General features: G+C 31.0%; 1 protein-coding gene across 5 annotated transcripts in view; it reads left to right on the top strand.

The window, feature by feature from the left end:
* Window positions 1-15652, top strand: part of Retn (retained) — a 65242-nt gene that overhangs the window by 10998 nt on the left and 38592 nt on the right. For 3 of the 5 annotated variants that reach the window (XM_074243366.1, XM_074243365.1, XM_074243363.1), the window contains exons 2-3: window positions 9776-9964; window positions 10026-10352. In XM_074243366.1, coding sequence (XP_074099467.1) covers window positions 9776-9964; window positions 10026-10352 — 516 coding nt within the window. The remainder of the gene's footprint in view (window positions 1-9775; window positions 9965-10025; window positions 10353-15652) is intronic. The other 2 variants (XM_074243367.1, XM_074243364.1) reach the window with 1 other exon arrangement.

The following is a 15652-nucleotide window of genomic DNA, read 5'->3' as shown; positions in this document are numbered from 1 at the left end:
GCGATATATATTTAATATATAATATATAATGCATAAATATTTAAAAATAAAGTAAATTATATTCGGTCTTATAATGGAATAATTATTCCGGTAAAAAACCCCGCAATTATACGCAAATATTTTTATCTCTACTTTATAGATATTAATGATAATGATAGTACTTGGGTTTTTATTAATAAACAACGCGAGAACAATTTTTATTACTTTGAAATAACTAAAGTACACTTATTTTTTAAGCGTATAAATATGTATCTTTTATTTTACGCTCTAATGTCGTAATTTTTTTTTTTTTTTTTTTATTTTTATTTAGAAATAATTTATCGATCGTTAATTTCTTGTCAATAATTATTCAACTCCAAAACTTTTACAAATATATTTCATATATTTTATATTGAAACAATAAAATCAGAGAAATAGTATTTACATTTGACAAGCGTAATAGAAGTATTTATTAAAAATATCGCAAAAGCAATTAAATTTAACGGCCTGTCTGTTCGATAGTTTATCTGTAATTCTCATAACCATCACCCGAGATATATTTCACACCATCGTAGTCACCGAGAGTTGAGAAAAAGCCGCGACAATTGTATTATTCAAGTAAACGCCATATATACAATAAAATAAAATATAAATACATATGTAAGTAATGTAATGCATAATGTGAGCCGAGGTTTGACGAGTTTATGACAGAGATCTTCGGTAAGAACAGACAGAGCTTCAAATAATCTTCACATACACACATTTATAATAATAAAAAATAAAATAAAATGAAAAATGAAATAAAATAAAGAGAAAGAAATGAAGGTAATATTAGTGACGTCGGAGGCTGGATGGATGGACGGATGTGTGTATATATACGAATAGAGGACGGATCGGTCTCTCAATGCGAAACCCGTTGATTTATGTCAGACGTAACTTCTGCCAATGGATTTACATCCCGATATTTATTATTCAAAATATTATCGTCATACGTTTATTGCACTCACAAATGCAGGCTGTCCGTTTTCATTTGAGCTCTCTTTCTCTTCCTTTAAATTTAAAAACTTACACTTTAGTTGTTTTCTTCTTTATCCTGTAAGTTTCTTTCTTTATTATTTTATTTTTCATTTTTCTTTATACTTTTCAACAGCAACAACAACAACAACAACAACAACAACCAAACACGACCGACCAGCGTTCTTATTCCTTACACACTCGATATAATAGCATTATCCTTGCTGTACCTTGTATCTTATATACCTCGGATATAAGATCAGACGTCTTGGAGCTGGATCCAGACTTGAGCATTTAGTTTCCAAAGATTAACGGCGCCAAAAGTATAAAACTTACCGGACCAAAAAGGAATAATAACAATAACAGCCAATAAGAATGAAAAATTTTTTAAATGTCTATAATAATGTTCTAGATCTACTGCGCATTTTTGTCCGTAAATAGGATGTAGAGATGTGAAGGTTGAACGAAATTTAGATGGAGAATTCACACGATAAATCGTAGAAAAATATTCGAAATCCTGAAGGCAACTAGACTGAAGATCCTTCCGCGAATAGAAAAAAATACGCAGGAAGGTCATAGGACTAGTTTTTAGATTTTAAAAAATTTTTGTTAGCTATTTTGAAAAAATTTTCGACTAGCTGCGAATATGTCGTGACAAGGGCTATATTATTAACTAAATAAATGTTTAATAGTGGCCGGTGGGGGCATTATCCGTCTTGAACCTGGGTTTTAATCAGCGGGTTTGCGTTTTAAGTCTTCTGACCTAATATTTATATATTTTGGAGCTCTACTGTCTGGCTCTTTGTTTCAGGGTAAAGGTAAATAACTGAACTAGAGTTGGGGTTTCCGATCCACGATATATATATCTTGTGATCATGTGAACTCTAGACCGATTATTCATTCAGTGATGGTCGGTCGGTAGGACCTGAAAAGCCACCGTCGGCTTCCGAATTCGAGACACGCGATCTTGCATACGAGTATCATCATCAAAATGAGATAAGAATATATAATGTTCGGGCAATCTGTCCTTGAACACACGCTAAAATTTTTTTCGCTACTGTTTTTTGCTTTATTATAATACAAAATTTTTAAAGATTTTTTATTATTGTTATTTTGGAGCTCTACTCCTTCATTTCAAATGAAAAAGTCCTTTTTATTTTACTTATACTTGTACTATTATTGTTATATCTATTGTCGAAAGGGCTTGATTCTTCTCACGGTTTAGTTTTTTTTAGATTTTTTCAATAAAAATGATGACCACATTTCCGGTCTGCTTCAGTATCTTCAATTGGATTGGAAATACGCAGGATCAGAACCGCAGTCGAAAAAAAAAAAAAAAAAAAAAAAAATCAAGAGTTTTGTTTTATCCTTTTCTTGAAGCTCAAGTGAAGTGATAAGCTCTGAAGTCGGTGATTATACTTGTCGAGGGACTGAAGAAAAAGTCTTTTATGAAAATATTGTAGCAAGTATTCCAGTATTATGTACTAAGTAGAGTAAAGAGAACACGAATGAGCGTATGAGCTTGGTCTCAAGGGCAAACACGCGACCACATGCTCAAGAAGAAGATTCCAAGGCACGCGTCTCGTGGTACCCTTTAACACACTCTTCAAGGTCAACGTTATTTCCTCTTTTAAAGTATCAAAAATTTTTTTTAAATTTTTTATTACACAAAAAAAAAATATTTTATTTTATTTTTAAGGAAAAGTTAAAATTTTTTTTAAATTACTCCAAGGATAAAAAAGAAAGTTGATTACTTTATCGTCGCAGGTATAATTTCTAAATTTAGATTTAAACTGCTATTTACTTCGAGTTGAAGAATACAAATTTTGGTGAAAATTTATGTACCGAAGAATGGTGACAGAGACAAGAATACGCAAGTTTTTCCTCTCCCATTTTTCTAAAATTTCTATTTCCAAAACTTTTATTCTTTTTACGGATAAATTGCACTACCTGAGTCCTCAAGGCGGTCAGTTGAACGGACGAGACATCTGTACTCAAAATCTGAGACATGTGACTTGAGGATTGCATTAAACATTGAATTTTCCAGGATTTTAATCAGTTATTTTTTGTTATTTATATTCCAACTTCTATTGTAATGCAAAGCGAACTGGTTAAATGTACAGTAAAAGTAATTTATTTACTAGAAAAATTTTTCAACCAAGTTAGAATACAAACTGTCCGGGGATTTATTTAATATTGGGCATGAATCACAGATTTTGTTCGACTAGAAGCGAGAGGGAAAAAAGAGACGGGCGATCATATGGTCGGCAGATGCTCAGAAAGGTCTTAGGTACAAGGATTTTTCCTGCCCTGTTGGTCTCCATCTCCATCTCCTCCACTTATACTCGTCTTCTTTTATTGGTCTTGAGACCTAGACCTCCTAAATCGATTGTACTTGACGGATTATTGCTTGTTAAAGATAAATCTCCGTCCACAATCCCCAGAAATAAGGATATCGCAAATACACATTTAACTTTTGAGAATGACGTTACTAAATTTCCATATTCTTCCCCAACATATTTTATAAATATTTGAGATTTTAAAAATAACATTATAATAATTATTATAAAAATAATTTTATTTATTTTTCCGCTTTTCCAAAGAAAACACTTTTGGGTTTTTTCATTTAAAACTAAACTGACTAGATCTACTCACATTTATATGACTGACTTTATTTCTTTTTTTCTGTTCATTTAAAAGTTTACAGCTCATCAAATTTATTAAACAACATGAAAATTATTTCAAATCACTTAAGGTTAAGTCATTTTAAAATTAAAAATAACTTTAACTATTATTATTTTTTATTTAATTTAATAGAAAATAAATTTTTCAACTCTAAAATTTTAGAATTTTAATCAACAATAATAATTTTATATTATAAAATTTGATACGGAGGTTAAAAATTCAGTAACCGCGTAATGAATAACGCGATAAAAATAATTTTGAGCTAAATATTTTTTGTGTACAATTAAAAATAAAATAAAAAAAAAATGAAAATGACAATAATTTCAACATTACGTAGACTAGATTCTCTGTTTTTTCAGCTGGTTCTACGCTTGATACATACATCCATACACACTCGTGAACTACACACCGAAAGCATGTTCCATGTGGGCGTTAGTAATTTTTGGCAACCGCACATGAAATGCCTATTTTAATTTGACGATTTCATTGTGCCGAGGATGTGTCACGTCCATCAGACTCTGACGGATCTTGATGAAATGCGGACCGAGAAAAGACTCTCATCTAAGATAGATCACGTAATCGTTTTTCTATTACACATTACACACATATTTATCCATTATTATCCATTATATACTAACGATACAAACTAAAACTATGAATCATCGCGTCAGGATACTATACCCACAATAGAAAACTGTACCCTCGTTATCGCCGGCCACTAAACAGATAAGCCCAAGCCTCGAATCTAACTAACATAATAAGCAGAATAAAATTTTATCTTGGAAAACAAAACTTTTTTATTTTTAGAAAAAATTGATCGAGTCTCTTAAATAAATCTCACTGGGCCTAAAGGAAAGTGCATTCCAAGATAGTGAGACAGACCCCAACCAATTCAAGCCCAAATTTTTTTTTTTAAAGCGTCCATTGAAAAATCTTTTGCTCCCCGGAGCTTTGACGTCTTTAAATCCTCTTCCGTCTCACTCTTGACAGCTGTTAAGGACATTTATAATCCTGTCAGTTTATTACACAAACTAGTTTCAATCCTCGGTCGGTATGAACCCTTTTCGGTAAAATATAAAAACCTACAGCACCTTTTTAAACCCTTTGTAATCTGGAAAAATCTTGTCTTTTCTATTGCCCAATAAATCATTTTTTAGAATTTTAATTTTTTGAATTATTTATCTGAAAGTTTGTTAATTAAAGAACGAAGACTGAAATAGGCCTAGACGAGAGATTGTTGTTGTAATTGTAATGACGCGGGGCGCAGAGATCGGATCCCGTCTATTTGATAGCGACCAAAATATCATAGACTATTAGGCATATATTTATACACACATATTAATGAAGAAAAATCTTAACGACAGACAGACAGCTGGCCGTCATTAAAACCCCATTAGCGAGAGAAGAGTCTCCTCTCCCTTAGCTCCATCTCTTTTCTCTTATTACCTCTCCCCCGCTTTGCAAGTACAGTGAGAGTACGAGCGCGCAAGTCAGCCCCAAATGAAAGTTCTAACAATATCTTACTATCCACCCGCGCTATTAATATTAACAGCCCGCACCCCACTCCGTTACTCTGTCTCTCTTTTTGTCTTTTACATTATGATACGTTTGTTAATTACGCTTTTTATTTATAACTTGTAAATTTTATTTACTAAAAGTTAAAATATTTTCAGCTTGAAAATTTTTAATATCATCGTAAAAATTCAAAACTTGAAAATAACCCTCGGAAAATTTCTAAAAATAATTAATATTAACCCAATAAATATTTAAGTCTATTTATAAGTGGGTCAAGTTCAAAATATACACTCGCAATAATTCGTGTTTGAGTACAACTGATTAGTAAAAGACAAAATATTAACAAGAACAAGAAATTGTATCTTTTTATTTTTTATTTTGGATTATACCTATAGTTATAAGTACAAGCAAGTATAGTAAATAATAAAAGGAGCCAACTAAACTGTCAGCTACATATTGCTCGACAACACAACTCACAAAAGAAGTCATAGTAAATGCCAGCGTAACCAAACTAGACGTGTGACTCACAAATCCCCATACAGTGTTTGCGGATTTAAAAAGTCCATGTCAAGCCAGGTCATCCCTGTTTTTTTATAAAAAATCAAACTCAACCTTGTTTTGCATAAGTTGCATATAAAAATGTTTATTCCACCGAAAGTGACATTCTGGCTCCGTAAATTACCGCGATAGTCCCCGATTTGTTTTTATTGGGTCTGGGTACGAAATAATATTAAACGTATAAAATAAAATTGAGAAATCGGTGCAGCGAGGGCAGACCGACCCTACACTAACATATATGTACGAGTGTAGGACAGAAATAACCACATATTTATATATTTATATGTTTATTATTATGTTGTAGGTCGTGTGTGTGTGTGCGCGTTGATTTTAAAAGATGCGATACGAATGTAATGGGACGGTATACATTTATATTAATGCATGTGTATATGTCACAGAAAAGGTTGTTACTGTTATTATTGCTACAATTATTATTATTATTGTTATTATGGGTGGCTTTGTAGCGGCAGATCAAACTCGGCGGGTCATTAATTAAATCTGGCGGAGCCAAACATCTTTCTCCTTTACTCCAGTTTAATTTTCACCCCAAGCCTCGATTTATATTTTACACGATTCGTATAAGTTATAAATAAAATTACATATGATAGAAAAAGAGATATTAAAAATTAAAATTGTCTGCATGTGTGGGACCGGATATGATAATATATATGTAGTATAATGAAAATGATAAAATGTTTGATTGATAGGTCATGGAGAAAAAGACGTGAGTGACCTCAGTCTGTATCGCATCGAGGGGTGATTAATCACGCGGATATTTAAGTTAATCGTGGATCTGATTCGGGTGATTTGTATGAATGATTTTTATCGGGACAGTTTATCATCGGTATTAAAAGTATTTTATAATGGTACTGTACACTGTATACTGTATTTCTATATAGAATAACCATCGATGTATTACTCGTGTTTATATTTGTATTTATATATTTATTTATAAGCGAGGACGCGGGATAAGATGAAGCTGTGATGTCTACGTGGGAACTCTGCAGGGGTTCTCGACGAACTCTTGTACATACTTATATGCTTTCGTTTTATTATGTTCAGATAAAATGTACGAACCATTTATTGTGATGTCTCGCCCTCGCTAATTTTTTTATTCCTTTCTTTGTTTGTTTAATTTTCAATTTTCATTTTAATGCACTAAAAAATAAAAATTAAAAAAAATTCTTGATAGAAATTTTAATCAATTATTTAAATAATTAAAATATTGCAAATAAAATTAGACAAATATTTTAATTTTTTAAAAACTTACGACATCATGGTCTCCTTTATATTAAAAATACATAAATATAAATGATTCATTGTTCCAATCGCATTCTCCGAGGAATATAAAATAAAAAGAGTCATTTTATGGATTATTATCCAATAAACAACGGTTTTATAATTTTTTTAATTGCACGGTATTTTATATTGTTCCATTTTATTACAGCTAATCTATCGAATGGAATGTTTATTGAACAATACCAGCATAATAATAATTTCAAATATTATAAAAATAAAATATTCTAGTCTAGTGAATATTATAAATAAAGTATAACCAAAAGAAAAAAATCCATGGCCGAAGATACCGAGCATTTAACATTCAATTGCGATTAAGTCAGTACATTATTACATGAATATATATATATATATATATATATATATATATATATATATGTATATTTCATCGGTTATATAAATTTAAATAGCATAATTGGTTATCATTATTATTCTGAAAGCGATATCATCAATAATAGTGTCATTGCAATTACGACAGTAGTTGTAGCCGCATTGTGCGGAAAGAAGTTAATTTTCTGATTAAATTTCAAATACTAATACAAATATATGAATTTAGCAGGTGATAACGCCTATCTTCGCTATAAAATATGATATAATGCTATCGTAAATGTGTACCTAATACATAATCATTTTAATGTTCTTGGAAAAAAATTTACAATTAAAATAAAAATTATTTTTTTTTAATATAAAAAAAAAAAAAATCAAATCAATTTAAATATTATTAATTGTGTTTATAAATAAATAATACGAATGAATTGTGGTGACTAGTTTGACTTTGGCACCCCTCTGTGCAGGCGCGTGCGTACTTCCCTCTGCAGTTTGTCATAAGGACACCCGCAAAAAATCTCACGCAGTGAATGCGTGGGTGAATCCCGTAACAACTTGGCTAACGCAATTTACACTTAATCTGTTGATTTTACTTATTACTTGAACATTTATTTATCCATCAATATTAATTGTTATTTTATTTAATAATTTTTTTTTTTTTTTTTTTTTTTTTTTTTTTTTCAGTATTTAAATATAATTTAATATTATTACAAGTCAATTAGATGATTAAAGCAGCTGATAAATCATCAAAAATAAATCAAATAATAATAACAAGATAAATGATAAAACTATTCCAAGGATTTATAAGCTAAGACTACAAACTATAAACACATTTGTTGCAACAGACGTAAGGCTGATGTACGAGTGAGATCCACCCGCGGTTATAAATCTCTTGTCTCTCGGATTATCGCGTTCGCCACATTATCCAAAAGGTATACAAACTCGCTACTGAATCTCTCGCTAAATTTAGTCATTGTCTCTCTTGTTATCCTTATTATAGTTCGCGCATTAATGCACAAACATATAAATATAAATTAAATATAAATATAAAAACAGAGAGAAATTTTCATAAGCCCTAAGCTCTAAATGTTTGACTGAAATCCGTGTAACAATATCGTGTGTCGTCTGGCTGTCAGGGAGTTCTCTGAGAAAATGATAATGTTCCTCCCAATCATACGATATTTTTACTATACGTCTCTCTGCAGCACACACATAACACTCGACTTGTATGTACTGACATGTAAAGTAACGTACTCGCATTTTAACTTCTTTATTCTGTATTTTGTATCATGTACTGTACGGGCTTTATTCGCACTGTAACTGGTTCTCACACTAGGTGTAGCTTAGCGCGTGTAGTAGTAGTAGTAAATATTAAGTGTAGCTCTGTCATGAGTCAACTGGCGTGACTAGAGTTGATGTATGTCACTGACTTTTCGACACCTCAGGTCGTAAAAATATTATATAGTATCTGAAATAAAATTAACACTAAAATAAAATAAACAATTTGTTTATTGTTGTTAATATTAACTTACTTTTTTCACCTAAAAATTTTATTTTTGAATCTCGTCAATTAATTACTGTCTATCTCTTGAAAAATATTTTTTTGCGCTTGGAAATTTACAAAAATCAGACCGACTAAATCTTCAAAAAATAAAAAGAAATATTAGTACGAATTAAAATTGAAATGTATGGATTCAGGTGTGCCTATTTTGATGTGGCTGTGATTTTTTCCCCAAGCATCGAGACCTGCCGCGCCCATTTGTTTGCTGAAGGTGACACGCTTTTACCTGGTCATCTGCAGCCAGATTGTGTGCTGGTCCTTTTGAGCATCTCTGTATTATACGGATGTGTATTACATGAGTATACATGAGCGTTGAAGACAATCTAAATTCCAAATAGAAATATTCAGCGCGCTTTTAATCAGACAAACATTGGCCCGATATTTTTATTAGTCATTCTGTTTTAAATTTTTGTTTGCATATCGGTCAATAAATTTTGTCGTCGGTCAAAGTCTAGTCTGCTCGGTTAAAATTGATCCATTTGATCTTTTTGTTGAATTTCTTATGGTAGATTATTATATTGCTGAGACCTGTCGTGGAGTTTGAATAGGATCCATCTTGCTCCAATAGGTAAATATTGTTCCACGTGCTCGACATATTGTATTCATTATTTCATGGGTGGTCACCATAGATTTGCTTGATCTTAATTCATAGATTTATATTTATGTTTGTTTACACATTTGTCCTGTATCTCAAAATTTGTTTTTAAATTTTTAATCTGATGATTAAAGTCGAATCAAATGTCTAAACATTTTTATTGTAACAATTAAAGACAGTAGCAATAAAAAATTAATTTTTTTTTCTCATTAATTTAAAATAAAAATATTAATTTTTAATTTCAGTCACATCAGGAGGAAGAATCAGACCCAGACCAGGATGAGGAAAGTGGAGAAGAATTACCACAACAGCCTCTCCAGAACAATACTCACTTATCTGACAACACATCTGGAAACGCTGGTGCTTCTCTTCCAGTGGCCCCACACATCGGCAATTTTTTGAACCCACATTTCCTCAGCAAACTCAAACAAGAGGTAAGTTTAGTAATAAAAAATTAAATAAATCAAGAATACAAAAATTGAATAAAATTTTTAGCCGAATGAAGTTGATATGATGAACTCAAAATCAAATTTGGACGCTATTCACGCGGCTATGACTAACGGGTACCCTGGGTTTCCGTTTCCCGCCCCATTTCTCCATCTCCAGCACTTGAACCCTGGACAAAACCGCGACGCGGCTGCTGGAAATGCTCTCGTTTCATCAGCCAGCTCTCACTCGAGCGAGTCGTCTCAGAGCTCATCTCGCAATAACAATGACCCGCGAGACAACGGGCAATCAAACATGAACAATAACAACTCCACGAACTCGAGTCAGCAGCCCTCCAGCTGGAGCTTCGAGGAGCAGTTCAAACAGGTGCGTCAGGCAAGTATCGTTTCAATTTTTAATATTTTTTTATTATTGTTATTTTTAATTTATTTTAATTACTTGTTAATTTTTTGAAACAAGTGATATTATTATATTTATGTTGAATATTTAAAAGGAAAGAGAGGAGGAGGAGGGGTTAGGGTAAAAAATGAGCTCAGTCTTTAGTATTTATTATTTAAAAACATGTGGAGGTATAAAATGAGCAATTAAGTGTCTTAACGTGTTGGATATTTTTAATTAATGTAATGAATGGCAGTTAATTATTATTTTTACACCGAGAGCGAGATAATTGCCACGCTCTGCTCGTCGGATAGGGTTGTAAGTTCGTAAGCAAGTCACTGCGACTGATGTATCTCTAAAAAACATATAGATATATCTATATAAATAAATGTGTGTGGCACAACCGGAGGATAGAGGATATAATATAGGAGAATTGACCATGAGGATAGGATCTTGGCCTTGTTAACAGTTTTTGTCCGGCGGATCGTAACCCTCGCTTTGGATATAAGCGGCGGGTGCGTTTTAGCTTTTTGTCGACACCGGGGGTGTGGTATTGGATTAACATTTAGATTGGCATTTTTATTGTTTTCAAATGAAACTATTAAAATTAAGTAGCATATTAAATTTCATTATTTAAATACACAATAAAGTACAGACAGTTGTAATTATTTTGGGTTTACTGAAAATTCCCGGCTACAAATTGATCGAATCGTCCGCTGTAGAGTCTGTAGTCTGTAATGGAAGAACCAAAACTGAGAAAGAGTAATAACGGTTTGAAACTGATGAGACATCATGAACTGAGGAGAGGATGAGCCTGATGATGATAAAGAGGGAGGTCGAAAGAGGAAAGAGATGGATGGAAATGAAAAGCTCGACCTACTCGGAGCTATTGCGTCTCCCGCATCGCATCCATCATTCTGCGGAGGCGTACTACTTACGCGCTCGCTCTTTAATCTTTTCGTTATTTACTGTCTTTACGCTGTACCTACTCATTTTAGATTGGTTTAATCTCAATTTTTTTATTTTTGAGGTAGTATTTGTTGCTGATTAAAATCATTTATTTATTAATTTTAATTTTAATTAATTCTCTTAAAAAAAAAAAAAAATTTTATCTTTTTCTAAGAAATATTAAAAGTTAATAAAATTTTAAATATTTTCCTGATGTACCATAAGTATAAAGAAGATATTAGTATTTTTCAGTAGCCCGATAATTATCAAGTAGACATTTAAATACATTATAGTCGTAGGGTTGTTGGTTAATCATCAACTACAAGATCATCGGATTGATCTGATGGGTTATCTGTGGTCCGGGAGTTTCGAGGTAAAAGCAAGCTCTAAACCCTGCACCAAACAAACTCAAGTAGAAGTAGAAGTAGAAGTAGAAGTAGAAGTAGAAGTATACTTAAAAGTAAAAAGGAGTACAACTTAGACAGGTTTATGGTCAGTTGGTTATTGTCTTGAAATAGGGTACCAGGTTGAGCCGTGGGCTGGGATATGAACCTCTTATCCATCTACACCACCACTAAAAATTATATATTTTTCTCCAAGCGATAAAATAAAAGTTGGTAGATAGTGTGCATTAAACACAGACGCTGACAATATATTTGTGTCTGTGTCTACAAAGTAATATACCAACGGCATCATTGTAAATCCATACGTACGTATATATACGTAGATATATCCACCAATGCCGGTAATACTGCATGATGTACCACTATACTTTGCAGCCATTGTGAAATAACTCGTAAACCCGCAAATTGCCGGCTATTCCGCGTCCCGTATATATATATATATATATATATATATATATATATATATATATATATATATATATATATATATATATATATATATATTTATATTTATATACACACATTTTACACGTATGGATGTACAATGTATGTATAATACGTGGCTCGTGTGTGTATTGCTGTACCGAAGCAGCGGCAAAGGGGGTGTGATGGTTACCCGGCTGATGTTAATACTACTGGTCACTCACACTGATTCATATCGGTAAGATATAAGCGCTATTTTCACATGCATCACTGACCACTACACCACTTACAAGAGCTTCAAGACCGCCTTACCGACTTACACTCTTACAGTACTCACATGTGTGTACATTTGTCTTTATAAATACATTTATGAATGCAATTTTGCTGAAAAAAATTAATTATTAAGATAAATTCATTTTTTGCATTAGAAAAATTAAATTTTTTACCGCCGAGCTATCAAATAAATGATTTAAGGGTGGGACGTAAATTATTACCGTTAATTAATTAATTTAAAAATAATATTTTTAATTGACAATTAGAGTCTCGCCTTGAACAACTTTTAAATTAATGAAAAAAAATTCACCCGCTTTTAAATGAGTATCTTTTATTCTTTTATTCATAACCCGTAGGCTAATAGATATTTTGACAGAATTGACCTCGGTTATTCCAGATATTGTCCTATCGTTGTCATTATTTCAATTATTTATGCGTCCGCTACCGATAATTTACACCAGGCATCAATATTAATTTGTTTAAATCAATCTAATTGCACTTTTATCACTTCTCACTACACGTGAGAAACCGATAATCCAACTGCGCAAATTACGCACAATTCCGTCATTAATTTATATATATATATATATATATATATATATATATATATATATATATATATATATATATAATATCCTTAATACTGAAAATTCATCGAAAAGTATCTGTTAATACTTTTCGTTCTCATTAAATACAAAAATATTAAAAATAATATACATAATATATAAATATATGAGTATGAAAGGATGCAAATATTATTTAAGTACGAGTTCAATAATTGGATGAGGCTGTAAACGTCTGTCTTATAGTTGTAATGCTTCAAATTGACTGGGAGTTTTAAAACGTACTTTACTTAAATTTCCCTTCATATTATCCCGTCTTTTACTCAATGTTACCATTTACAGTATTATCACCTCGTATTTTACCAATCGTTATATATATAGTTCATCGTTAAAATAACTCCCTCGTATATTGTATATGTTTTAAAAAACCAACTTTTATTTTTAATATTTAAGTTTTAGAATTTTTTTTCTAATAAGATAAATATTAATTTAATTTTGAAAAAATTACAAATTTTATTTTTGATCAAAGTTCAAATTTAATAAAACTTTTGACGGTAATAAAAATTATTAAAATGATCTTAGCGGAGAATTATTAAAAATCATAGCAATCATTTAAAATTTATAACTATTATTACTTTAACAATCGCGCAATTTGAACTAGAGACAATGGACAAAGATTATTAAATAGTTATTGTACTTTATTATCTGTAACGAGAGCAGATAACTCAATGATTAGATATAAAGTAGCCAGTAGATATAAACAGATGAAATTAAGAGAAATTGTTTGTTGTTACTTAATTTTTCTCTGTAAAAGGTACAAGAGTACAGTGTTATGTTGTTATATTATGAAGAGCGATCCTAACAAAATGATGACTGGTGGTGAGAATAAGGAGGCGGAGTTTTGCGAGAAGGTACAAACAATCTGTCGTTAGCGAGGATGATGGGTAAAGTGGTTCGTTGCACTCGGAGAAATAAACCGTCTTAGCATACAGTAGATTAGTATGTAACTGCTTATTTATATATCTTAGCAATGCTATTATATATAGTGTAAAGTATTAAGTACGAAGCATAGAGGATTGTTTGAAGTTTTAAGGCAGGATGTGACGAGTCGGTGGTCAAATCGCACGGTGAGCTGTCTTTTTAGATACTTTTTCGTCTTACAACTTCCAGCAATAAAATATTAAAACAGTAATAACAATGCTTTCAAGAAGATTTTACACGTAGGGCACTTAATTCTTTATCTTTATTCAAAAAGTCAAATTACAAGATACTACTGATTTTAGATTGTGTTTTAACGATACAATTATCTAGACTTTGCGCATTTAAACTTACCGACCTGTGAAATTTGTTTATTGCTATTGTTATGGAAAAGAAAAAGGGATAATTAGTTGGTTTTTAAATAAAAATTTATATGAGATTTTTAATATTCATAATGAACTTGCAGGATGTCGCTTTCATTTTAAATGCAAAATTTTTATCAACAATTCCTCACAGTTTATTTTAAAATTTATTTGGAAATAAAATAAGAGATCTTGGGTAGTCTTAAAAATTTTTTTTATTTATTAAAATGAATTGGAAATTTAATAAATATGTACCGTAGATAATTTGATAAATTCAACGATAACTAGTCCGATTTTTAATAAAAAATTAGGCATGCATCGATAATTAAATTTGACAGAATAACTCAATAGAAAGATTTGAGAAGATTCTATTAATAGTACAAATGAAAAAATTTATTTATTATGATAAACATCATCATCTACATCAGAGTTTATATATGTTACCAGAATATTTTAACCCCGGTTAGCATATCAAAGACTTATGAATCCAATGCTCATTATAATAAATGTCGCAATGCTCTGAAAGATATTTAACAGAAAAAAAAAAAAAAGAAATAATAAAAAAAATGATATTCAATAAGTGCTTAGTGAGATGGTCTTTATATTCAGTAACATATAAAAGTCGAGGCTTATATATATTAATATATGTAAGTCTGTATGTATATAAACCATAGAGTAAACTAGAGTTTCTGTCTCGCTCACTCCAATGTATACGCTAAGTATGTATACGCTAGAGAGACAATTTGAATTTCAATGAAAATCATGTGGGTGCAAGAGTGTCGTCTTCACTAATATTTATCAACTGTGTCTTAGTCGCTCTCGGTTCTGTATTTATTAATGTATCTTTCTTATGTATAATACCACAACACTCATACTTATAATTTATAAGTTAAGTTGAGACGTATATTTCAACTTTTCAGTTACAACTATATCTCTATATGAATATATACGTGTATATTTATTCTTAAGTATTCTAACTAAAGAGACAAATGTACGGGCAGGTATCTCTTATTCACGCTCTTATATTCTCGAGGTGACAAAGACCATAAGATCTCTGTGATCTTTTATTGTCAAGCTTCTTTATAATATGCATCACTCAATCTATTGAATTTTGTTTCAAGACTTTTTTTTTTTATTTTTTTTTATTTTTATTATTTATTCTTGGGCTTTTTTTTTTTTTCGTTATTTATTCCGACGAATTTTTGATGTGCTTGATTTTGATTTTCTTGTCATGAATTAATATCTCTTATTTATATAAGGATTTTTTCTTTTTGATATTATGAAAAAGTACCGTGTAATCCGAATCATAATTTTTTAGTATTAAAAAAAATTTCTTTCCCATGAAA

Source organism: Cotesia typhae, unplaced genomic scaffold (assembly GCF_013202065.1).
Source record: "Cotesia typhae breed Kobodo isofemale line unplaced genomic scaffold, CoteBio_Ctyphae contig_4, whole genome shotgun sequence".
Classification (NCBI taxonomy): Eukaryota; Metazoa; Arthropoda; class Insecta; order Hymenoptera; family Braconidae; genus Cotesia; species Cotesia typhae.
This window is presented reverse-complemented; position numbering and strand designations above follow the sequence as displayed.